Source organism: Hippocampus comes, unplaced genomic scaffold (assembly GCF_001891065.2).
Source record: "Hippocampus comes isolate QL1 unplaced genomic scaffold, H_comes_QL1_v1.1 scaffold443, whole genome shotgun sequence".
Taxonomy (NCBI): Eukaryota; Metazoa; Chordata; class Actinopteri; order Syngnathiformes; family Syngnathidae; genus Hippocampus; species Hippocampus comes.
In genome coordinates, this window is record NW_017805111.1 from 369,656 (window position 1) to 394,783 (window position 25,128).

The following is a 25,128-nucleotide window of genomic DNA, read 5'->3' on the forward strand; positions in this document are numbered from 1 at the left end:
TTTGTTAAAAATGTTTTTTTTTAAAAAAAATTTCAGGAAGGCTGTATGCATATCCACATCTTGTGATGGTGTATATCTACCACAAACTACGATCCCAACGTGGTGGTCGGTTCAAAGACAAAATCCTTAAAATTGCCACCAATGTGTCAGGACTGAAACTAACACGTGGGGTCATATTTACATCAAATACACAAATAGCGGTGTTTTAGTGCAAATTGCGGGATATAGCTTCCACAGAAAAATCGTGATTAGGTGAATTTGTGAATAGCAAACTGTGAAGTGGCAGGAGTGCCATGTATACCGCTGGGTCAATGATGATGGTTTGTTGAAGTAGAGTGTAGGGGGAAAAAAATTGATGACCCATAAAGACAATATAAGCATTTTAACTTGTGGAGGTAGCATGCCATACACTAAACTGTGTATATGTGTTGCTGGTACACATCACTAAACACAAATACGTACTCACTAACACGTTGGCAACTGCACGAGTAATCAAGTGACATATAACAGAAGCTAACACTGTTAAATTACGCTTATCTATGCAGTCAACAAAACAATGCAGCGCCATTCATGTGCAAGTCACGAGAAAGTGAATTTTCCATTAAACTGGATGTCCCCTTTGTGTAACACAAGTGTAACATGTGCCAATATTCTATCCACATATCCAAATCCCAGTATGAAATGTTGTGTCTTGCAGGGGCATGAATGTTTGTAGGGTTATGAATGGGTGCAATGTGGCTGTGAAGCACATTCAGAAAAGGGCTTAAGTGGATTACACCTCATTTCAAGGATGCTTATGGTAAGATTAAAACAGATATGAGGTAAGTGAGGAAAATTCTAAATCTGATAGATTGAATTTCACTCATCCTTTTTCCTCCTCCCTGTATGCCACTTGCCCGTATATGCTTGTGTGAGTGTGTGTGTTTTGAGTGTGGTGTTTGTGGATGTACAGTAAAGATCAACAGCCATCATGGAGGTGTTTCTTATTTGTATGGGACAAAAATACACATGCATTCATCCACCCATGCTTGTGATCGTGAGTGAGCTGAAGCCATGACAAATAAGGTGCTCTTCTGAAGTAACAGGTCAGTTGCTCGCGTGCCTGCGAGTGAACGAGAAACAATCGACACTTTTGTCAGTCATGCTTACTGTCTCTGATGGGTTGCTTGTCAATCAAATTTGGCTGTCTGATTTTTTTTTTTTTTTCCCTAGATGATTTTACTCATACGGTCAGGTCACAGTAGTAGTAGTAGTGAGTGCATCTGCCTCAAAGGTCTCAGCTCAGGGGTCAACCAGCATCCCAAAAAGGATTGAGTTAAATCTCCACTCTATATGCAACATGTGTACATGGGCTCACACGTAATCACATTTAATCTGAAACTATAATGAGTTCCATAGCTATTACAGTCAACTAATGTGTGTTAATAATGGTGCCATATGGAGGGAGGCACTTTAGGTAATTCCTCTTTTTGAACAAGCTGCCAATAAAAAGGCCATATTAGGGAGAGAGTAGGTTTAATCCAACAGACCTCTAATAATGTTGCTATATCGTGCTTTTATCGTTTTAGCATCCACTTATCTTAAATAATGTGTACATATTAACACAAAACTGAGCATTTCCGAATGTTTTGCGCTTGAATGTAATTTTCTAGTGCACTCAAAGTGTGCTTGGAGAGTAGACTTTATGACGTGCCTGATTTCACTCCCCTCATCCTCGTCGCTCCCAAATTCCTCCCCACATCCCTCTGCCAGCCAACACTGCAGCCCAGCGGATAACCACGCATGGATTAGCTGTGACATCACACTGAAGAGATGGCTGAGTGCGAGGAAGGCCGAGCACTCGAGTGTGTGTCAGATGTATGTGTGTGTGTGTTGGAGGCTGATTAGACGATGAGGGTGGCAGCGAGTGGGAAGCGAGGATTAGGCAGCCATTGGAGAGTTGGCTATAGGTGCTGACACCACTCCACCTCACCAAGGGCTCAATTTACTGACGGATCAGACTCATTTATGGTGGGCGGGGATTATTATCAGTTCAAGGGGGCCATATTTTTATTACACTAACTCTTCAAACTATATGGTCACAATATGGAGATATTTAAGGGTGCCTAGTCAATACCAGCGGTGGGCTTTGTATTTGGAACCTGGGCCTTAAATGGGGACTTACCGATTCAGTCCACCTCTTAATACTAACTCATCGCAATTAAATAAACGATCAATACTGTACAAAAACACAATATAACAGCATGCAGTTTTGTCATGTACATCACATAGAGCAATTCAGAATTAATATTTATCAAATAACATGACAAATACAATTTGTACCTTTAAATAAAATACATAATATTTTCTGATTCTGATTATTAAATGTATGAACGTGTGCAAATCACTACAGACGTGTTCATGTCGCAGTTGTCTTGCTCTGACCAACCAATCAGTTGATGGAAAAATGTTGACGTCATCGCTATTCTAGTTACATCAGCCAGCACTACAGATTGACTGACACTACTGGTGGCCCCGGACAGATTCACATGACATGACATAGAGGCTGAAATCTGATTGGACAATACAAAAAAATCCAACTCATACAGTAAACATACTGGAAGCACGGCAGGAAAGAGAAATTTTACAAGATGAAGACAATAAAGATTGCATAGGAGGATGGTGTTTCCTGCTGGACTATGCTGTCTGCTGCACCTCCTGGATGACCCCGCCAGCTGATGTCCTCTGCACTCTGTCCCTTCCTCAATACATTATCATGCCGCCATCTTGCAGTAGAGTCTTGCAACCTGAGAACAGGTGCTGCAGACTGGTGTTCAGCATGACACAGACGGACGGGGCAGCTGGCCTCCTTGCCAAACCGCTGGTGTATATTTCTGGAGAAAGGCAAAGTGTCAAATAATAAACAGTGTCTATCCCCCCCCTCACCCCCCTTCTCACTCTCTCACCCATGGACCTACTATACAGTATGAGCCATAACTATGATTGATAAGTAACTACTGGGACAGACCACCATATCAATACCATCCTTTTATATATTTGTCTTTAAAGTATGATAACCACTCTGAAATGCTTGTTTCTTTGATCGACCAACAATATTTCTGGGTGAATAAGAACTGTTGCACATTTAACCATCCAAACATAATGAAAATTCTTCACCCTTTTAGCCTTCATGTGTCACTATATTTAATGCTGTGTATGTATTCAATCAAGTCACAAATATTTTAAAACTGTAATATTAAAAGTTTTCTTTTCATGTCATTTTTAAAGTGGCTCAATTAGACCCACAACATGTCAGGGTTAAAACATTTACAATTTCTAATCTGAAAGTGATTTTTCAAACCAATTAAAAATATAAAATACTATTTTGAAGTTGCTTTGTATTATTATGAACTTTGTATCGCGTGGTCTTTGAAATACAGTAAATGGTTAAAACAAATGCCCGCGGTAGTCTCGCGAGATTCGCTCACTGGCGCGGATACGTACCAGGAAAAGAAGAGGTTCAATTTCGGTCTTTAAGTCTTCAGCCCTGAATGTTGTGTCTGCATTTTGAGTCAAACGCTTTAAACGCAATACGTTAAGGGATACTAATTTCGCGTAAACCAAGTCGCACTGCTTTATTCTAGCTTGTAGGTGCAACATGGGTCGCTAGTTGTCTCTCGTTAACCTCCGAGGGAAAAAAGGGCCGGCGTATGTCCATGTCAACAATGGCCACGGAACAGAAGACGAGCTGGATATTAACTGGTGCAACCGTCGCCTGTGTGCTTGCTCTCTATGTGCCGTCTGTGCAGAGAACAGTCCCCGGCGGAGATTCAGGTTGGTTGCTAACGACAGTCAGCAAGCTAACTAAGCTTCCTTGTTTCAAGTCACGTGGGTTTGTTGTGTTTTTGGTAGCTGCTCATGTGGTCCGCTTTTGAGCTGCATTAAGGTGATCTACACCTGCTAGCTGTCAGGGAAACTAAACGTTAACGGAAACATGACATTCCTCCCCCATTTTAAAATAGGGTACTACTGTGTTGTCTTGATAATATGGCTGGGGCATGCTTTTTGCAAGAATCAAAACCAATTCACGTAGACCTATTTTGGGCTGAATGTTAGAAAACTACGACCATTCTGCAACAAAATTCATGTGTCTATCTCCACCTATGCTATTATCAGTCTCTGAAAAATATCAAACACTATCGTGTTTAGGGTTTTATCGGCATTAAGCATTTTCCTCTCCATTAAAAAAAAAAAAACCCGGATCGATTATTAATATTATTGTTATTATTATTGTTATTATTATTGAGATAGTACACAAAAGCAAAGCAACAGCAAAGAAGATGGCAAATATCTATTAAATTAAGCTCAGAAAAATTGTGTTTTTTACTTAGACTTGTTCCTGCTTGATTATGAGTTTGATGGCCATTATTCTGGATAGATATGAATTCTATTTCATGAAACCCTGCCTGTGGATGGTATGATAAAGAATGACACATTGACACACACTCATCCACGGCCACCCCTGAAAATTATTCGAGCTACAGAGAGTTTCCCCCTCAAAATCCGTGAATAGGTGAACGTGCGAATGCTGAACCGCTCTATGCTTGAGATTTTTTATTACCCCAATGAAACACAAGTCTGTTGTTATGTACATATATACATACGTGTACTGTTCTACACATGCACTATATTTCAGTCCCTACCTTCTGCAAAGTACCTGCTGTAGACCAATGTGTCTTCCAACTTTCTCTGTAATGCAGTTTGCCAAAGAATGCCTTGCACATTTGCAGAGAGTGTTTAGTTGAGATAGTCAAGTTACAGATGTTTAAATTGGCCAAATGAAGGCTCTGCTGCTTGTTAGCTTTGCAGCGGTCTGGCGTACAAGTTGCGGAAAGAAACGCGCATTTGCACATTGCAAGCGTATGAAAAAGCTGAGCCAGATATGAATGCGGAACGGCGAGGAGAGAGCACCGAGTAGCCTGCCTGCTCTCGTGAATGAGGATGGGAAAACGGGGGGGGGGTGTGGGGAAGGGGGTGCTTTGAAAAAATGGCCAGCCCCTTCTCCACAGTGTTTAGGGACGGTGCAGGATGCCCACTCTGATAGTGCCAGCTGAATTCCCCAGGTCTCCGTCTCCGTGTCCTAATCTCTTTAGGTGTGATGTGCCCTGGAGAAGTTTGAGCACAGCCCCTCGGGCACACTGTTGTCTAGGAATGTGGAGTGTGGAAATGATTGGGATTACGGGAAGACCGGTGTGGGTGCCCATGCTCCACTATCGCAAAGACTCTTGGCAACCTCGCTGCTCCCCCGTTGAGTCACTAGCTTCCATTTGGGGGGGGGGGGGCTTGCAGAACCGCCTCACTCTGAGATTGCTTTTGCTCACTCAGTTTGATTTCTGTTGAATGGGGGGAAATGTGTGCCACCGCTCAGGGAAAATGAGGAGCTGACGAAGGACGAGAAAATGTGGAAGCGGTGGCAAGTACGTAGCTCGCCGCTCATGCCGGGTGAAATGGAGCTGGAAAGTGTTTAAGATGTGCAGGTGGAGGAGTTCTGACTTCATGCTCCATTAGACTGATAAGAGTTAGGGATCCTCATGTGCCACCAAATGTAGGCATTAAATCACAATTAAGGTCAGCACATCTTATGTGATTAACTCATGCCTTTAACTTTTTCTTTGTCTCTTTTGTAATTAATTCCACTACAAAATTAAACCAGTCAACTTTGTTTTTTTACCCCACTTTCTTTCTTTCAAAATTTTGCTGCTGTAAATTGCGAATTTCTCCATTGTGACCCCTACAAATAATAAAGGCTATATGATGGCGACAGTTTGACCCTGGAACAAATGAATACATTTTGCATTTGTTTACATATTCATGTTAGAAAAAAAAGTTTTGAAATCAAAAACAACTTGGAAGTCAAGCATCATGGAATGGACTGTGTTCAATTGTTGAACATTTTACGGTTTGTGAAGCCTCACACGCGCACATCTTTTCTTTTTCACTGAATGGTTTGATGCTCTGTGCTGTGCCGATACAGGCCACAAGGACGTTGCAGAATATGATGGAGTAGACGCGGGACTTTCTCTCTAGTGCCGCTAGAGGGTGCTGTCATGAACCCAAACCTTTATCAGTGTCAGTTAATCTGAACCGAATTTCAATTTTCATGAGTGGGAGATGCAAACATTGGGTGAGAAATCAGCATAATTTGAAACGCTCTGGGTGTATTCTGGCACAAATGGGTTTGTGCCCAGCTACATTAAAGCTTGCTCAAATAGCTTTTAGGAGTAGAAGGGTGGGGGGATCGGGGTGGGGGAGACGTTTTCATTCAGTGTTGTGCCTCACACAGAGCTTGTCATGAAATTGTGCAGCCGGCTCTTATTTTTGCAGCTTACCTCATTCTGTGACTGTCACCAGCGTCGCCTTCTTTCTGTTTGTGCCCAACGGACTGAAGGCGACACTGAGACACTGGCAGAGACGCATGGAGAGTGGCAGAAGAAAGACCCTGACGCACGGGGAGGATGGGACTGGAAGCATTCTTCTCAGATCAGCATATGTGTGTCTTACTGTGACAGTGCATTGGAGAGGATGTCTACTGGCGCGTGTGTGTGTGTGTGTGTGTGTGTGTGTGTGTGTGTGTGTGTGTGTGTGTGGTGGCGAAGGCAAGGGAGGGGAGGCGTCAGGGGAGAGGCAAGCGCTGAAGAGAATGAGCGTGCCGCTTAGGAAATGTCACACTGGGAAGATTTGCAGGTTTTGATCCTAGCAAATTAATGCAAAACCCCAGTGCAAGTATTTGATTTGGGAAAACTTTGGGAGCAGACTTGTCTCTTAATAATAATTATTGGGTTTACATTAATTTCCTCCGCCATTTCTCTTCCACAGGAGAGCTGATCACCACTGCCTGTGAGCTGGGGGTAAGTATTAGCGCTATTGTTTAATCAATTCACTCATTAACTCTTAGAAGCATTAAGCAAGTTTAATTAAGCATGGGCAGAAAGCAGATTAATTCAGTTTCAGTCCACAGGTTTCCCCCCTTCTTTTCTTTACACTTATTTTACCAAGTTGCAAGTAGAGAATGCTATAATTTGCAACCCGTTTTTCAAATCCAATTAAAGTCAATAGTAAGGCGATGGCTTTTGTAGGCTTTGCCTTATGTACGGTATAAGGCTTATTATATCCACCCCTCTTTTTTTGTGTGTGTGTAAGCCGCAAAGAATGAACTAAATCGGGTTAACAGTTATAATAAGTTTTATTATTTAATAAAGTTTATTACGCCGCTGTGATCCTTTTAGGGAGGCTGTGTCGGTGTCACTATGCCAGTAATCCTGCTGTTAGGGCTGCGGTCCGTGTGGCCTGCCCGGCTGCCTCGCAGGCCTCCCAAAGGCCTCGCAGGCCACCCCTGTGTCCCAGGCTGCCCATTTTATATCCCAAGAGTTCTTCTGCCCTTTTGTCTTTTTGACTTTTTTGGCTCAGCGATCCTGAACTTGAATCTTTCCTCTCATGTCATTCTCTCGCTCTCAAGTTCACGATTTGAACTCTTACTTCTTTCCCTCGCTTTGTCTTCTGACCTTCACATTTTGTTCCAAAGCCCAACTGGGGCATCTGGTGTAGTTTTATGGTACGGTCTGTTCTAACGTTGACCGGCAAAGTAGTCAAACTCACCTTTCCTCACTGTCTTCGGTTGAAGCGCTGCCCCTACTTTCTGCCAGTGTGACTCATGTTATCAGCGGCAGGAAATGAATCTGTCTTTAATGACTGAGCCCTTATCTGGGCGAAGGAGACTTAGCGGCTAATTGCTGTGATTGCTGAGATCCCCCAGACGAGAACGACTGCGGCTCGGCGGTGGTTTTGGGGGCTGGGGCGGGCGAAGATCACGTGTTGTGCTGCGTGCTCTTGGGAGCTGCGCCGTCCTTGGGAAGAGGCCAAAGAAAGACAAGTGGAGAGTGCGAGGAGGAGGTGCCTTTGGTTTCCTGAATTTTCTGTTTCGCTTAACCTGTTCAGGGTCACAAATTTGTCTCGCAGCAACTACACGCAAGTCAGCAATGTGAAGTTGAACCACTATTCTACGAATGACCGTCCTTTCGCACCATGTCAGTTATTTTGTGAGAGGCGATGCCACTCACTGTGTTTTCAAACGTTTCTGTGTGCCCAGGTGGCCCATCCTCCCGGGTACCCACTCTTCACATTGCTAGCTCGCATGGCCATGTGTCTTCTGCCCACACTTTCACCAGCCCACAGTGTCAACCTAATGAGCAGCGTGCTGGGGGCAGTGGCATGCGGCACCCTCTGCATGACTGTATGCAGGTAGGCCCTTGTAGATGCAAAGAAAAAACGTTTATGCTTCGATGTACATCTCAATTCAAATTTTGTAGAAATGTCATATAGTTTAGTACAGTTGAGCTTTATTTAATCGCATTTCTATATTCAAATTCATTGTGGACAGTTAACCTAATACAAGCATTCTTTTTTCTTGAGATTGATTTATTTTTGTCCGTAATGTGTCCTACATGCGCACGAAGCACAACGTCGTGTGATGTGCGCCAAAAAAAAAAAAAAAATGACGCGCAGTTTTTATGAAAGTAAATATCATCTTATCATCTCATTTCGACAGAGAAGTGAGGCGGGAGGAGGTATAAATAATTTGGCAATATAAGACTACGCTTCTCAATCCCCTCATTTCATTTCTTCTAAAGATGACATCACGTCATTTCCACACGTAACAAATGAGCCGTCTTCATGGATGAACTACTACTATCACCACATCCAATTTATGCTTCATGTTCCAGGTGAGAGAGATGAAATCAAAATCAAATAAATCAACACTGTTACTTAAAACAATTTTGCAGATTTGCGTCATTGTCAATAGTCCCCCTAAGCATTCTTACCCGTTGGTGCAGCGGGCATATTGGGCTTTTGATGACATGTCGGTCGGATGTGTACGGATGAGCGTTCATATCGCATGCATTGGGCACATATCCGATTTATATCCACATATAAAAGAGGCCCAGGTTGGATTTGAAAAACGAGGAATTGTATTGCTCACACTGCATAAAAAAAAAAATCTGATACATTGTGCAGATGGACAAAAAAGCGGAATTGAGCCGCAGTGAGAATGGAGTTTTCAATTGAACTACTCACACATATGAAAAGATCACCTTATTTGGACAGAAGGTCAAAACGTACCAACGTCACAAGACAAATATCCAAACAGGAAATTGATTAGAGAAAAACAGTCTTGGAGAAACAGAAATCGACATTCTTCCACTACTTTTTGCATCTGGATGCCGTGTGAGGCACAGAGTGGCATTTCGGGGTCCTGACAGCCCGACGGTGCTGTCCCTAATCCTCTGCTCAGCATTCAGGAGCGTAGCTCATGCTGCCCTCCCCCTGCCACAACCCTGCCCAGCCTGTTTACCCATCAGCCACCCGTTGTGAGTTAGCACTCGCGTGTGTCTATGTATACCACAATTATCATGCCCTCCAACCCCCACGCCACCACATCTCTGTATTCCTTCGACCCCCCGTGTTGCCCAGCATGCGCCCAATCCAGACATGGCACGATTTCTAATCTGACGCTTCTTGCCTCCTGGGTCTAAAAAGGAACATGCTCACAAACGCTGTCCTCCTCTTTCTCACAACTCGCCTCATCTCCTCCGCATGATGAGTTTTTGGTTTCATGTGTTGTACTCGTTTACCTCGTTGCATTTTGTTGTTGTCCAAAGTACAGTGTTTGATTCCCCTTTGGGGTTAGGTAATATGCAATTATTCAATATGAGACTTTGTTGTTACATTATATTATATTTGTTGTGTCAGGCTGAACTTTTTTTTCTCCACACTTGCCAAAAGCACCGGACAACATCATCTAATTGATGTCATTTTCCACATCTGCATTTTTGCAGTTGGGACATGGTCGTAATGTACAACAAACCTAAATGTTTTTTAATTGCCTTATTTCCATGACTCAGTTGAAGGGTTAAAGTGAAAGTTCAGAGTCAAGGCCTCTGAAGAAGTACAAGGGGATTGACGAGGATGTGCTCCATCAGGCTTTTAGAGCAGACTGCATTTTCCAGATGAGCTGTTTAGGCCTTTGGTTTTTCTCTGACCCCCACAGCCTTAATGCCATTGATGAGTTACTATTCAGTTGGAGGAAAGTAGCTCTTGGCCAGACGTCGAGAAGGCCGGAAATAGCCATGCTGTCTGGGAGCATTTTGGCTCACAGCGTGCATGTTAACTATAGCGCTGTTTGTAATCTCTGGGGATTTAGATTCAGTTTTGGATTATGGCTAAGTGAAAAGTCATTTTGAAAACAGCCCACGCCACTCTACCTCGACTAGAGCCTGATGGGTAGCAAGGACTTCAGCCAAAGCAAACAGTCACATAACATAAGCTGTTAAGTGTGAACGTAATGTAATCTATGGGCTCAATTGGGCAGGGGGAAAAAAAAAGCATAAAAGGTTTTTGTTATCTGTTCAGGGCCCAGTTTGAGTTTGTAGATCAGCAATCGCACTAATGTTGTGGCTTGAAGGGGAGGGGTGGGCCTCCTATGTTGTTTGTCCAATACTGTACAATTCCAAAACTGGGCAGTTGATAGCTGCTCCCTCTTCAATGACTTCTCTCATTTGTTGTTTATTTGCATTTGAAGCTTTATTCAACTGAGTCGCTCCATTTATTCCCACAGAAACAATTTTATGCCTTCACAGGAAAATTGTATTGAAGGCACATTTATCTGCATTATATCCAAACCTTTGAAGTATCAATTTAAATTAGTCGGCTGGATTGCGGCGTTTAATGTGGGGGAATGTGCATTCATAGGTTTGGAAGGCACTTTGCTTGGGCAAATGTAGAAATGTAACACTTCCCTTTGATTTGCCAACTCCACTTTCCTCCCTTGCCTTGATCAAGTGGTTTGATGGTCAAATTGCACGTCTTGGTATGTTTTCGCACCGTGGCTTGACAAGCCTTTGAGGATGGCGCACGTAATGTTAATTACTATCGATTGCACTCGGAGGTGCACCGAAGAAAAAAACACTTGGCCCGCGGAATGCTACGGGCCTCAGCCGTGAGCCTCCAGAGGAATGCACCCTTCATAACGGGATAATCCAGGCAGCTCTGTATTCTGCGTGTGCTCTCGTTTCACACTTTATCTGCTAAAGCTGCTCTGTATCTCCACTACCTTAGAGGGATCTCTTCCCATTCCCGAGCTTATCCTGAGAAACCAGGAGCAGCCACGTTAGCATGCTGACAGCCTTCTGAGCAGAAAAACAACCCTGGAACACTCAAACATCAGCATTTTTAGTTTGATCGCGATTACATAATAAGCACACCAAACATGTCTGTCAGCCTCTATCCCCTAGATGAGAGGCTCCGTTGCTACAAATTGGCCCAGCCGATACCTCAGGTAACAGGAGGGTGAGCGTGTGCCACGCTGTCCATCAGCAATATGATTGAGATGGTCCTCTTTTTATATATGGTATGTTTTGAACGGTGGTGGAGAATTGCATGGATCAGTAGGCTCAGGTCTCACATTTGCAAAATGGCAATGGAATCTCTTAAGCCCGAATGAGCGGCGAATGCTTGTGAATGTAGCGAATTTGGGGTTTGTAATCATTTGTGAAAGGTTGCAAACAGTTTAACTCATTCCAAACTCTTTTTCTTCTCAAGCTTGCAATTTTAAACATGCTCAAAATGTTCTTGCGAATCCATTGTTTTGTGAACAGTGGCAAATGTAGCATTACATCATTTCCACCCAAATTGTTGCTCTTCTTTTGTTCCCACTCTCCCATGTGTTATATTGCGGTCCAATAGCCCTGCTTCCCCCCCACCATCAGCATAACCAATGGTTTCCCCCAGGACTCGTTCTCTAATACAGTTAAACAGATGCCTAATGAAGATGTTATTTCCTCATTACTGACTATGGGATAGGAAAAGAGAGAAGGACCGCCAGATAGACGGCAGCATACAGTCCCAGTTTAATAGTCCTTTTTGCCCTTAGGCCTGAGATTGTGTCTCTCTTGGACGTCAATATTACATTCTTCAACCACCACAGGCAGTCTTAATAAGGCACCCGGCATGGAGATGGATCAGACTTGGCAATTACAGTTCAGCCAAAATTAGTTAATGGAGTCTATATAGCAACATTTATGTATCACTGCTGTATACTTAATGACTGGTGGAAAAGCAGCAAGGAAAATGGCTGTCAGTGAATTGCATAAACACGATTTTGTGTGTGTGTGTGTGTGTGTGTGTGCGCGCGCGTGTGTGTGTGTAAATTGCTTTCCCTCGTGCCCCTGTAATTTTTGTGTGTTGGTCTGAGATTATGATGGCATTACGGGAGAAATTGTCATGTCGGTGGCTGCATTGTTTGAGCGGAATTGTGTTGATTAATTTTATACGCACTAGGAGCACTGGAGCGCTTCCTGGAAGGAGAGGTGTCTGAGTGGCAAAGCCGGAGTCCCTCGCTTGTGGAGGAGACTGCATCCTTGGTGAACACTAAAGATGAGGGAGGGGAGTATGTTTCAGTAATTGCTCTAAAATTGGGTCGTGGCATGCCACATTCAGCTGAGCTTGACTGTATTATGAAATCACCAATTGAAAAAGACTATACTGAGGCAGTAATGAAAAGACTATTGTTGTCGTCAACCTATTTATTGCTTAATTATTAGCAATATTAGTGATGACTTGGTTCTTTAAGGTAGTGTTTTACAAACAGTTTCATCAGTAATGTCGACATGTGAATGTGTGTGTTCATGGTGTGCACTAGTGTCATTGTGTGCGCTAAGAGGGTGACAGAAGTGTGCAGTTGCTCATGCATGCAGTTCAGAGGGAATGTTGACCCTTGAATTTGCATATTCACAAAAGCTTTATTCTCCAATATTTTTTCAAGTAGTGGTAACCTTTTTGGTGTTTTCTGTGATTTTGGGGTGGGGTGGTGGATTTGATTCCCCATTTTCTCAATTTTTTTTGTGGAAAAATAATATTGAATCATTTTCATTTGGGGTTAAAAATAATATCCTCCCCCGATGGATTTCAAGAGGTGTCAATTCTGCAGACTGACCCTGTACCTGTCCCTCGCAAATAGCGGGCGTCCTCTGTATCTGCAATGTTCCAAATTTGTGTTATGCAGTGCATCTCTGTTACGAATATGAATACCAGAGTCTTGCATGTCTTTCAAAGGTTTTGATTCCTGTAACAGATTTACCATTACCTTTCCATACCATTTTAAATGCGTAAAGGAATACAATATATCAATTGCAGTTTGGCTTTAAAGTTCAAAGCAATGAAATGCTCTGTATTCTAATAGCCACTAAGTACCCGGCCTGGCCAGGGGAGAGCTCAGAGGTGTCATTGAGGGCCAGCTGGAAGCGTCCTTCGCAGGCCGTGCAGGCCACCTCCTCTATGGTTTCCGTGATTCCTTTCCAGCAGTCTCCCAAAACCACTTGGTTGAGAACAGTGCGGTGCTGATCTGCGACGGCACAGTTGTGGTATTTATTGTCTGGTCCCGGAGGTGCTGTGTATCGCTGGCTGCCCCGACCAGCTCCATTGTCAAGTGCCATTCAGTGCGCAGGGCTGGTGTATGCTTTTGTCGCAGCCATTTAGCACAGGCGACTGCTGGCACGCCTCGAGTACACACTGTGTAGCGAGAGCTCGAGTGGTAAATGAGGCAGGTCCCATTTTGACACTTCAAAGTGGTTTTACTGCGCTTTTGTGGAGTCCTTGAAGGGGACACTGCTTAACGGAGCCTGTTGTACCGTTGTCATTTCTTATTTGTGTATTTCCCTTTCATCTTTTACTCTTTGAATCAGCTCAGAGCATTTTGTGGCAGATATTCTTCAAATGTGACTTAGTGTCTGAGGACTGTCAAAAACTAGACCATTGATAATTGACATAATTGTGTGGTTGATGTCTTGTCAAAGAGGTTAATTGGACAGGTGAGGATGCAAAAAAATTTTGGCATTGAGGCTTCCGTTCTGGGTGGAAATGACTTAGCTGGATTGTTCTTCTGCCACATTCCAGCCAGGCCATTGTTGCTGAGGCTGAGCCACCGCATTTCTGCACAGCAGCATCCTGCACTACAAAGAACGGCGATAACGGCGAACGCTCTGGTGTCAGAGTGTTGTCCTGTTATGTCTGTATGCCCTCGGAGAATAAGCTGTAGAGAGGCAGACTTGGACCCAGGTGGTCCCACGCAGACAGGCGGGTCATTTACAGCTGTACTGTACACACATCACTGGGCTCCAACGGACTGTCAAGTTCTAACAGAGAGATTTGTCAGCCACCCAGTGAGAATAAAGTAGTAGAAGATGAAAAAAAGATGTGTGTCTGAATATGTGACAAGTGCTGCATATCTATCAGGTGGGGCTTAAGGAGCCAGAACCGACTTGTTGTAATAACTGTGTCCATGGGACCCCCCTGACTGTTCTGCACCCACACAAAAAAAAAAAACCCGCCCTCCTGCTAGGAGTGTGAGCTTTGGGTTAATTGTCAAGCGGGGAGGTAAACTTGTGTGTGCAGGGGTCCCCGTTTGCCCCCACCACCTTCATCCCTGCTTCAAGTTACAACTAATTCCTGGAGCGGGGCGGCGAGGGAAGACACCGCTATCTCATATTAAGACGCGCGCCTAGACGACCCATCAACACGCTCCATCCCCCGCACCCGCCCTTTCGCACATATATTCACAAGCTCGCCTTACAGTGAACACAGAGAGGAAAAATAGTGAAGAAGAAAGCCTAAGAAAAAAGGGGAAATAGTCAGCAAGCAAGAATTTTTTTCCCCCCCTACCCTCTCTCCCCCTCTGATTTAGCGCGCTTTCCTCAGAAAGCTCCATTGTTCCCCTCGCCTAAGTCTCATCAGGCCTTTTGTGGCTGACTATCACAGCGGCAGGCAGAGAGCTGGAAATGTATAAATGGTATCATGCCTTCTGATTAATGGCGGTGCTTATGAGTCAGGTCTGATAACGGGCCTGCTCTCTACTCAATTTCAGATACCGTTAATGGAATCTGTCTTCTGCGATTGTAATGTGAGAGCGCCTAATTTGCTATGGAGCTTGAAGCTGTCACCGGCAAGGGATTGTGGGGTCATAAGGGACCTGGCAGCCGTTTGGCCTGCAGCTTGTATCTGCCGCGCTGAATAGAGCAGCTCTCTGCCTGTCAGTTAGCTGATAGGCTGATGAGGACTCTAAGCCACTCCACACAATGGCGGAAAGGGCCATACTGCCTGACTTCCCTAATTGTCGAGCCCGCTCATATTTCCGAGCCAGCGTGCAGGGGACCGGGCTGCCCACCCCCCACCCGTTTTTCTTTTGCCCCCTCTCTCTCTGTTTGAACTTTTTTCCTGCTTTAGTTCCTCCTTCATCCGGCACACTGTCTCAACCCTTTAACACACATTTGACTGCACTATTTTGCACCACCCACCCCTCCTTCCTCCTCCCATCATTTGTCACCTCTCTCTTCCCTCTGTCTCTCATTTTAGTAAGTGGTGGGTCTTAGCGCATGACAGATTAGGCCAAGTTTGCTTCAATTACAGCAAAAAGGATGGAGACATTACAGGAGAGGAGGAAGCGGAAAACTTTTTTGCACACATTATATTTAAGAAGCTGAGGATAAAGTGCCATCATGACCATGGCATTTTTTTATGCCGTTCTGTTTGAGATCAACTAGCTTCTCTGCGAATGGGCGGTGGTGGGTTATATTTCTCATTTGGGCCAATTCATGGAATGTTTTTCTAGGTCTGGACTGTAATGAAAAGATTGGAATGCAAAGAGTGGGCATCAGTTTTGGGGGTTTTAACTGCACAACTTCAATGTGAAACTGCTTTTTTCTTTTCATTTGTGCCATTGTTAAGGAAAAAGGGACAAAAACTTAGGGCACGTGCACAAGGAAACAGAGCTGGATTCATTTATAAAACAATTCTCGTGAACCCTGAATTGCATATGTGCGAAATGTATATCCACATGGAAACGCTTAAACACTGTCGTTTGCTATATATGCCTGGCCTGTGTGTAATGCTGCCGGAGACCTGCCACAGGAAGTCACCAAAAAAAGAATAATAAGCAGTGCCATGCAAACATACTCACAACAATGGCAGTGAATCATGCCTTTACGCATCTGTGACAAAAAAAAAAAAAAAATTAGGAAGGGCCACTCCCAAAATTCTTTCTCCAAAAAGGGGAATGAATACCTTTTGTCCAAATTTTCCTTCCTCACCCGCACTTCATTTAATTCAATACCGGTAATTTAATTCCACTTTCCATTCCAAGTTACGTACAATGCTCAACATAAGTACACTCTAACACATTTGAGAAAAACTTGAGAATTAATATTTTCCACGGCATACTGTTTGACAGCATACAATGGTCTCACAAATTAGGACCATTGGTTGTAAGTAAAATGTGCCGTTGTGTGTATACACACGCACACACACACACACACACACACACACACACACACACACACACATTAAAAAAAAAAAAAAATTAATGTTGCACACATGGGTATCTGCCATTCATTCATACATTTTCCAAAACTCTTATCCTCACTACGCTCGCCAACGGCAAGGCAAAGCTGATTTTTAGATCGAAATACACAGATGAGTTTAATCATCACCAAAATTAAGAAAATTGTTGTGTTCACTGAGAAATGGATAAATGGCTTTTCTCGTTTATGCTGAGCAGCCCCTCAACCCCTTTTGTCCTTCGCTGTTAGGTTGGTAGGTCCTGGTCCTGGGGCAGCACTGGCTGGAGGAGTCTTTGCCGTTTCCAGGCTGAGTTGGCAGTGGTCAGTGGTTGCCGAGGTTTTCACCCTCAACAATCTTTTCACTGGGCTGCTCGTCTTCTCTGCTGCCAGCTTTCACTCGGCTACGAATGCATCTGAGAGGCGAAAGGTAAGTAGACTTTCAGCTTTGACATTTTCAAATTTCTTGTCGAGATGTCCTCAGAACGCCATGTGTACTGTTAGCATTCACAGTGGGGGGCTCTTTGCTGCGGGCTGGGACTCTGCAACCAGCATACCCTGGTGCTTTATGTACTTCCAGTCATCCCGTGGGTCTTCCATAGACTCCGCTCACACGGGGTAAGCCTGAGGTTCTTACGCGTCGATTTTTTTTTTACAGTACCTAGCTTGATTGCAAATTGGATTGCTGTCTTGACAGGAGCTGTCTCTACGTAGCCTCATGTGGATGGGAATGTGCTTCCTGCTGGGTTTTCTGCCCTACATCTTCCTGCCTTTTTCCTCTTACATGAACGCTGCTCGTTGGAGCTGGGGCGACCAGACCACTATATCGGGCCTGCTAACCCACCTGCTCAGGGCTGAATATGGTACCTTCAGTCTGGTAAGAGTTGCTTGCTCTGTTTGAGCTTTTTTGTTCTCTGGCGTATCAAGTTTTGCTTGGCTCTCGTTCTGTGTTTGCAGGCAAAGACGGAGAGCTCTGCGAACCTGACGTCATTGCTGAAGTGAGGTTTTTTTTTTCTTCTTTTCGTACTTGTCAAAATTCTGTTTTGATATATATGCAGAATTATTTTTCATTATGCAGGTATGGTTTTCTTTGCAGTGTAGCTATGTGTGATCAGAGGTACAGTCAGGGAGCTGGAGCACCCTGCTATCCTTGGAACTGGTTCTGGTGATGGACAAAGGCTTAACCACACCAACTTGTTCACAGTGCTCAATCATTTCCACAGCCTATCCCTCTCTCTCTTTCATGAGCTTTTGTTCTTCTACTCCCTCCCATCAAAGCACAAGTGAACCTTCTTAGAGGGCCAAATCGCTGTGTTTTGTTTCACCAGCAGTTTGAAGTGATCACTCAGTGCTGGTGTTTAAAGCGTGACGAGTTGTGATGACAGACGCTGCAACAGCCCTGGAAAAAAAAAAGTATTTTCTCGACTCCACCCGCCAACACTCACACACACACACACACACACACACACACACACACAAACGAAATGGGGGTGCCTATGCATCTTAAGGCTCCCCCCCTGCATCCCTCTGCCAGGCACCCACTACTACTCATCACCCCCGCCGCTTGATGGACAACCGCACCTTCAAAATGGGGAAGACAGGCGAACATGACAAGCATGTCGCACTGGAGACGTAAACCCAGTGGAGAAGCTGACACAACCACTCGCAAGCACACACTCGCACATAGTGTACATTGGGAGATAGAGAGACTCAATAAGCTGTCAAATCGAGATGGGTATTAAGCAAGAGGCAGGAAACTATCTTTGCTCTGAGAAAGCGCTCAGTGACTGACAAGGGCTGAGAAGAGAGGACAGGGCACCAGGGGGGTGCGTGACACTGTCATTCGAATCTGTCAATCTGTTTGAAAGGAGGAGCGCACAGTCCAAAGTGTTTGTTTTGATCGGGAACGGCGAGGATTGAATTGGTGTCCTTGAGTTCTGTCATAGGACGAGCATCTGAGTTTGTCTTGCACGTTTGTCAGCATGTGTTCCCATCGTGTTTGTTTGTGTATTTGTAGGGCCCAGTGGGACCACTGCCTGGCAGACCTTTCTCCTCCCGTTGTGGCTCTGGCAGCATTGGGCCTCCTTCTCACCTCAATGGATAGGTAAGATGAAGCCCTTAGTTTAAGAAACCAAATCAAAGAAGCCCGTCGCAGACTGAATGATGTCGCTGAATATGACTGAACAATGACGGGGGAAAAAAAAACGTCAAGTCACACTCCTGCACAAGGAAATTGAACCTTGCACACATAATGGGTGGCAGTTTCTCGCTTCATAACTGAAGTTATAATTTGAGTTGTGAAAACATATGTGATACGACATGGCACTTTTGATGGCATTTCAATCTGCAATGTTGTGATACCAACCACATGTGATTCAAATTCTGAATCACGGCAAGATTAGTGGCCAACGGCCTACCACTGAGGAGAACTAGTTGCATACAATGCGAACGTTTATTCACATTTGGCTACTTTGCTCAATGTGCGGCAGGCCAAGCCAAGCACTGTTTTTGAATTTGCGTCCACAAGTAGATTATTTTATGCTGTAGGACTGATCCCTGCAAATTCCTATCACTGTACACTAATGAAAGAAGTGCAAGATCATGCAATGGGATGTCAAAATGAAATCATCGAAATGCCAGTTTTCCTAATAATGGATACGATTTGATGAAATCTCAAATACTGTGTGACACTTTGTGTTTGAACAGGTTGTTTGTGAAACCTAAGTGACTAAAATCAAGTTTACACCTTTTCTGTCTCATTTTTGGTTTGCTTGGTTTTTAGTACAGTTTCCAGCCAAGCTGAAATGATTCAGAGCTTGGCGCCAGATCCTAATGACTCAGGCTACTTTGAGAAAATGCCCCTCTTAGCAAGCTGAATTATGGACTCACTCTTATGTCAATGGAAAATCAAGTTTTTTCCAGCATTGTTTCTTTTTTCTTGTTCCAGTATGTATCGCTCCATGTCCTGGCTGTTGATTTCCATGCTGCTCCTATACTCACTGTTTTTTGCTTGGAGGGCAAACTTGGACATCAGTAGACCTTTACTGCTTGGAGTGGTAAAATAAAAAACAGATCATTTTATTACTGTATATTAATTGACAATTATGGCAGCGATGCAGCAAAATGTATTGTGTTGAAGTCCAACTGCAGGAATCACTCTGTCTGCTGCAGGTTGAGCGTTTTTGGATCCAGGGTGATGCTATATTGTGTGTGCTGGCTGGACTCGGCTCCAGCCTTACTCTCACTCGGTTGGAGCGGAGGCTAGGCCATGGGGGGTTTTGGAAGACCACAGCCTGGGTCTTCACCGTGGCTCTACTGGTAAACATGATGCACACTAATCACAGGTGAGTGCTCGGCATCCATGCTTTTGACTGTCATATTTTGGGGGGAAAGTTATGACATTCTGTCTAAAATTCACTTGGTTTGATTTGCCAACATTTTGCCTAATTGGTCTCGAATTTGCAATTCCATAGCAATAAATCAGAGAACACCACTAAGCTTTTTCTTTTGTAAAAGTTTTGGTTTTGCTTTTACTTTTAATATGCGTGAAAAAGGTGTCACTCAGTTACAGAGCGTCTGAATGCTCTCGAGGGATTAACTAACATTGAATTGTATGAACGCCCACTTTTCCAGTGTTACTTCAGCAGAGAAAAGTTAAAGCGAAGAGAAAAGGGGGAAAATAAAAAGTCCTCTCTCATACCTTTTTAAAATCCCTTTGCTTAAGTTTTCCCCCCGAATCAACCCGATTTGTTTCTAGTCTGTGCTTCAGACCTGCGGTATGAACATGTCAGGTTTCTCTCCGCTCACCCCGTGGTAAGGGCTAAAGTGAGCCACGGTTAGCACATAGATTCTACTCGCTGAGCTCAGCCTGAGATGTTAGCTGTCCGAAGAGGCAGATTACACCAACGAGGTGCAGAGGAGTGCCAGACAGCCATCACTGAGCGGCTTTGATCATGAAGAGAGCATGGCCCGCGCTGTCATTCCCATCACACCTGTCTGCTCACGATTAGATAGGCAGCTGGAGCGCTGTACACAGGCGAAGGGGCGGGGCCACTGACAACTTCCCCTCAGAGCACCTTGTAAGCACACTCCCAAGCAAATATGCTGACTTTCTTTTATACAGTATCCCGCTTAGAATGGAAGTGAAAGTGCACCCTTAGCCCTTTTTTAATGCAAGTAAACAAAGCTGCTGTTTCCATACGCGTCGGTGATCTTAGGGAATGTGACCAGAGCAATAACAGCGTGGTGGAACGGTTCGGCAGGGAGCTTTTAGCTTCCTTCCCAACGGACTCCATCATCCTGACCAGAGGAGATCTTCCGGGGAACTCCCTTCGCTACCTGCACTACTGTCTTGATGTGCGGCCTGATGTGCGCCTGGTCGACCAGGAAGTGAGAGCCTTGCCTTGTCCTCACTCTCTCTGATCAAGCCTGGGTCTCAATGAGAACAAAGTACACATGAGTAAACACCCTTGTTTCTTGTAAAATAAAGTCAATGAGTTGTCCCCCTGTATTGTTTTCTCCAACTACCTTTCACCATAATACTAATGGGAAATTTTATTAAGTGGCTGAAGAAATTGTCTACTCACACTTACATTTGAAAAACCTGTTGGGCGAACCAAATTGTTATTTAGAGATTTGTCTATATAACAACACCATTGACTGTTCAGGCGCACACCCTTCCTGTTTTCATCATTCTAAACAAACAAACACAAACCTACTTCTCTTTCTCCTCTCTAGATGATGACATACAGTTGGTATGTGAAAAAGCTGGGGGCGCACCTCCGTGGGGTGCACTTTCCCGGCCAGCAATGGGACTCCGTCCACTCTGAGGAGAAGGGCACCTTCAATCTAGAGCAATTTCTGATGCACAACTCCCAGTGAGTCTCAACGCTAAAATTATCTAATGAAATGGTCCATCAGAGCAGTAGGTGATCTCATTAGGCAGCGGAATGGTTGACCCACCGCTGAACGCAGGGTGAAGATAAGCACATACGTACGTTGAGGCCTTAAAAGGACTTTGATGAATCGCTAGTCACTAATCTGCTTGATTGTGTCAAACAGTCTCTCTTGGCTCCGTTCTGAAACTGAGATATGACCTGTAAATGCCGAATCCACCAGGGGGCAGTATTTGCTTGGGAAAAAAAATGCCTCTCGGCCTCTCAGTGGGGCAACACTAAACGGGTTTGAACCCTCAGGGCGCGAGGCTTTGGTATGTAGCACCTGGTATAAGAGTGTGCTGACTAAGGAAATACACAGGAATTAATTAGCCTGCTTGTGTTATCTAGAATGAAGGCAAAAAGGGGTTCATTTTACATCTGACACAATTTATCTTTCTGAAGGAGGGACGTGTTTGCCTGTATTGGGCTGCCTGATGGAGACCCGAGTTGGGGTCGTAGCTTCTCCCGCTGGCCCTTCGGTGTGTGTGACTTCTTGGTGCCTGCTCGGAGGCAGTTTCGCCCCAAAGAGTGGGCGAGTCGCACACACAATCTTTACAACTGGAGCGAGCCACACAACCGGTAAGCAACCAAAAGAGTCTGTCCCTTTGGATAGCCGCGATGTACATTTTAAACCATGCAGTCGTGGCTACAATATTCGGTGCACTTGCACAATGTAATACATTCTAATATGCCATATCAACAAATCTGCCCTCACGTTATAGTCTGATATTATTTCGATAGCTGTAGAGATAAACTTTATTCATCCTGTGAGGGAAATTAGAATCGATAAACCAGTTTTTTTTTTGTTGTTGTTTTTTTGCATAAACATTTTATAGCAGATTGTCTCATCGAAAATATTTATAGTGACAGCAAAGACTTCCTGATAAATTTGTTGTTCAGTTTTATTTACATTTACTGGGTTTCATTTTTCATTTTGCCATTCTGTTTGTCATTCAGACAGACAAGTAAACAAAATGGATTTAATCAAAGGAAGCAGATCTGTTTGCTTCTTGTCTCACGGCTCCTCAGTCGTCCTCGTGGAGCTTGGCTGTGCTCTGTTCTCCACGCTGTGATCTGCTTTCTTTGTGAATTCAAGCAGAGCATAGACATTAGGCTCTCAGCCATTTGAAATGAAAGTGAAGATGGGAAATAATGAGTTTCATATTGCGTTTTGTCAATAACTGTGTCAAAAGTGGAATTAGTCAGAGCTACATCTTCTGTTGCGGTTGCCAGCAGCCCCTCATTCACTCAGATATCCACGGCTGAATACTGTGACATTATTTCTCGCACTCCAACGACAAGCGTGTCCGCCGATGCCCACCAGCTAAATATTAGCACCGGGACCCCGCTAAAATATTCTTTTGAAGAAGAGGTCAAGTGGTTACAATCTTCATGTGGAAAAAAAAAAGGGGGCAAATGTGTTTTTACTCCATGTCTAATATGCAAGCCGGCATTGTTGCACAGTCATTTAAAGTTTATGCATTAAATATTTGTTTAGCGCTCCAGACCACGCGTAAGTCGAGTGGAACAATATATTTGCATTTGTATTCATTTAGAGTTACTGCCTGAAGCTTTTTAAATTCCTCCCCCTCCCCACTTTTCCCCTCTGTGTGAAGTTTCCACTCTGCATCCTGGGAGCGTGTGGCTAACGAGGAGATGTGGCAAGCCAGGTACACTCAAACTGTCCAATTTAAGATGCGCTTACACTTTGCATAAATACGCTGCACTTGCTAGAACATCTCCATAGATCAGTAATGTGTGGTCGAGCATCTTCAGTACGTGTGCGTTCCGTTTTGCAACTGTATCTCCATAAGTCACTCTATTGAAGTGGTGTGTCATCCAGCCATCCAGCCAGCACTTAGCCCTGATCCCTAAGCGCTTTGTTTCAGGATAAAGACGGCTTTCTTCCTGTTTGACCTGGCAGAGGGGATGCAGCGAGAGGGCAAATCTGACCTCTTTGAGCTGTCTTACACTGTGAGTCTGACGTCAACAATGCTCCTACATCAGTAATATTATATATTTTTTTCTTTTTAATAGCGGACAGATTTAGGTGCCACTTCCTGGAAATACTGCAAAACAACATCCATTGTCAAAACATCTGTTTTCGTAATTGTCCGGCTGTGTGTGCCTGCAGTTGTATAAGGCGCTTGTGGAGTCCGCCTCCAACTATCCTTCAAACTGGGACAAGAACCTGGCACTGGCCTGCGAGAGGCTGCTGCGCTCAGGTCACCAAAGCCACAGTCCAGACACCTTGTTGACCTGCAGCATCCAGCACTTCAGCCTATACTTGGACAAGGAACCCACAGACCCGCAGGCTACCGCCATCCGCTCGGCCGTTGCACACCTGTTGAAAGAAAGAGCCCGGCACCGCCAGAGCCTCAAGCAAACCACCTGACAGGTTTGACCCGACACCCAGAAGTTGTGAAACTGACCTGCGAGCGGGCAAGCTTCTTGTTCCGCTGGCTCTCCAGAAGGAAGCGCAATAATGTACCAGTTGTGGTGTTTTGTCAGGGTTTTGACTAAATTGCCACATTGGGTGAACTGAATGAGAGTAATGTGGTGAGAGAGCTGGACTACAGGAAGCCTCGAATGACCCCAATCAAGTGTGCCCCATTAGACTCTGGCACTTGATTTCTTTATCATTACATCTTCTGTTCCGTTTTCCCCCTCCTCTCTTGCTCATGCAGATTTTAATGTACTGATTATTTTTGCCTTGGCCGACACTCCGCTTCTCTTTTTCCCCCCTCTCACATTAGGATGACGAGATTGAGGGAAACCCAATTTGGGGGCAGAAATAGGGGATTAGAGCAGCTGTTTAATCTAGGACAGACTCGCACTGTGCCACCCAGTCCCGGCACTCGCCACCCATCCCCCTGTCCATCCATCAGTCTGTCTTAGATAGTCTTTTAAATGTTTAAAACTAATGCATTCGATTAGGCCCCCTCTCCCCCCATCCCCCCACATCCTCACACACTCTTCCGTCCTAACGGGAGGCCTGTAATCCTTCGTGGATTTAAATGAAATGTCACAATGCCAGAGACCCTTTTAAAGTGCGTGTGCGCACACGTGTCAGTTTGTTTTTAAAAATTTACGCATGTGCCTGAACATGCGTAGATCTCAACTAAAGTCCTCCCCTTGCCAGACACATGCAGAAATACACTCGGTAAATGGGTCAGTGCACCCCGAATATCTGAGAAGTTTTGTTGAATCCAGACACACGCTTGACATGCAAGCTCCTGCAGAAATGGATGCGCCTTTGTGGTCACCTGGACATACGAGTGAGACTTCAGATGAAGGAGCCAGATATTGACGTCCCACTGATGTTGTAAGAGGACTGATGGCAGTCAGTTGCTTGCTACATTGAAAGTTGCGGTTGTTTGAACACATTTTTCACCTTTTTGTGTCCAAAGTCTTTTTTTCCTTGGTTTAATAAAGAATTGGGGAACACAGAAGACTTTGTGTCGTTGTTGCCCACCACATACGTGACATCACGAGTTGTGCGTTTGGGCGGTTTGTTGTCTTATGCGCTCTTTATGTTTTTACTTTACTTGTCTCCCTTCCGCCCTCATCCGCGTCCTCCCCTCTTCCTCTCCTCTCGCTGCCTCTTCCTCTGAGAGTCAGTTGCCCACCCTAAATCAGCAAGCTGCCGCGGATTGTGGCAACCCGTGGAATCGCCGTGACCGAGGATGCAGGCAGGGAGCCACGACAACGCTGGAATGTGGGGCGTCTGAGGAGATAAGAGCTCTGAGAGCCCAGCCAGGGAGACTCGA

General features: G+C 44.6%; 1 protein-coding gene and 1 long non-coding RNA gene across 5 annotated transcripts; one reads left to right on the forward strand and one right to left on the reverse strand.

The window, feature by feature from the left end:
* Positions 1-1,210: 1,210 nt before the first annotated feature.
* LOC109513207 (uncharacterized) lies at positions 1,211-3,571 on the reverse strand. Its single transcript, XR_002167679.1, has 2 exons — positions 3,484-3,571; positions 1,211-2,873 (listed from the first exon to the last, which is right to left on the reverse strand). It is a non-coding gene; the product is annotated as an uncharacterized LOC109513207 (long non-coding RNA).
* Positions 3,572-3,665: 94 nt separating this feature from the next.
* Positions 3,666-25,128, forward strand: tmem260 (transmembrane protein 260). 4 transcript variants are annotated; one of them, XM_019865484.1, is made up of 16 exons: positions 3,666-3,813; positions 6,856-6,887; positions 8,126-8,277; positions 16,674-16,851; positions 16,926-17,039; positions 17,119-17,298; positions 17,379-17,419; positions 18,439-18,525; positions 19,369-19,477; positions 19,593-19,765; positions 20,639-20,810; positions 21,159-21,298; positions 21,761-21,937; positions 22,975-23,028; positions 23,248-23,332; positions 23,493-25,128. In XM_019865484.1, the coding sequence occupies exons 1-16, from the start codon at positions 3,690-3,692 to the stop codon at positions 23,751-23,753; spliced, it is 2,079 nt and encodes a 692-aa protein (XP_019721043.1). In that variant the 5' UTR covers positions 3,666-3,689; the 3' UTR covers positions 23,754-25,128. The 4 variants fall into 4 exon arrangements, with proteins under 4 accessions (XP_019721043.1, XP_019721046.1, XP_019721044.1 ...); XM_019865487.1 differs by having other exon boundaries at positions 23,283-23,332; positions 23,493-23,609; XM_019865485.1 differs by having other exon boundaries at positions 3,775-3,813; positions 8,166-8,277.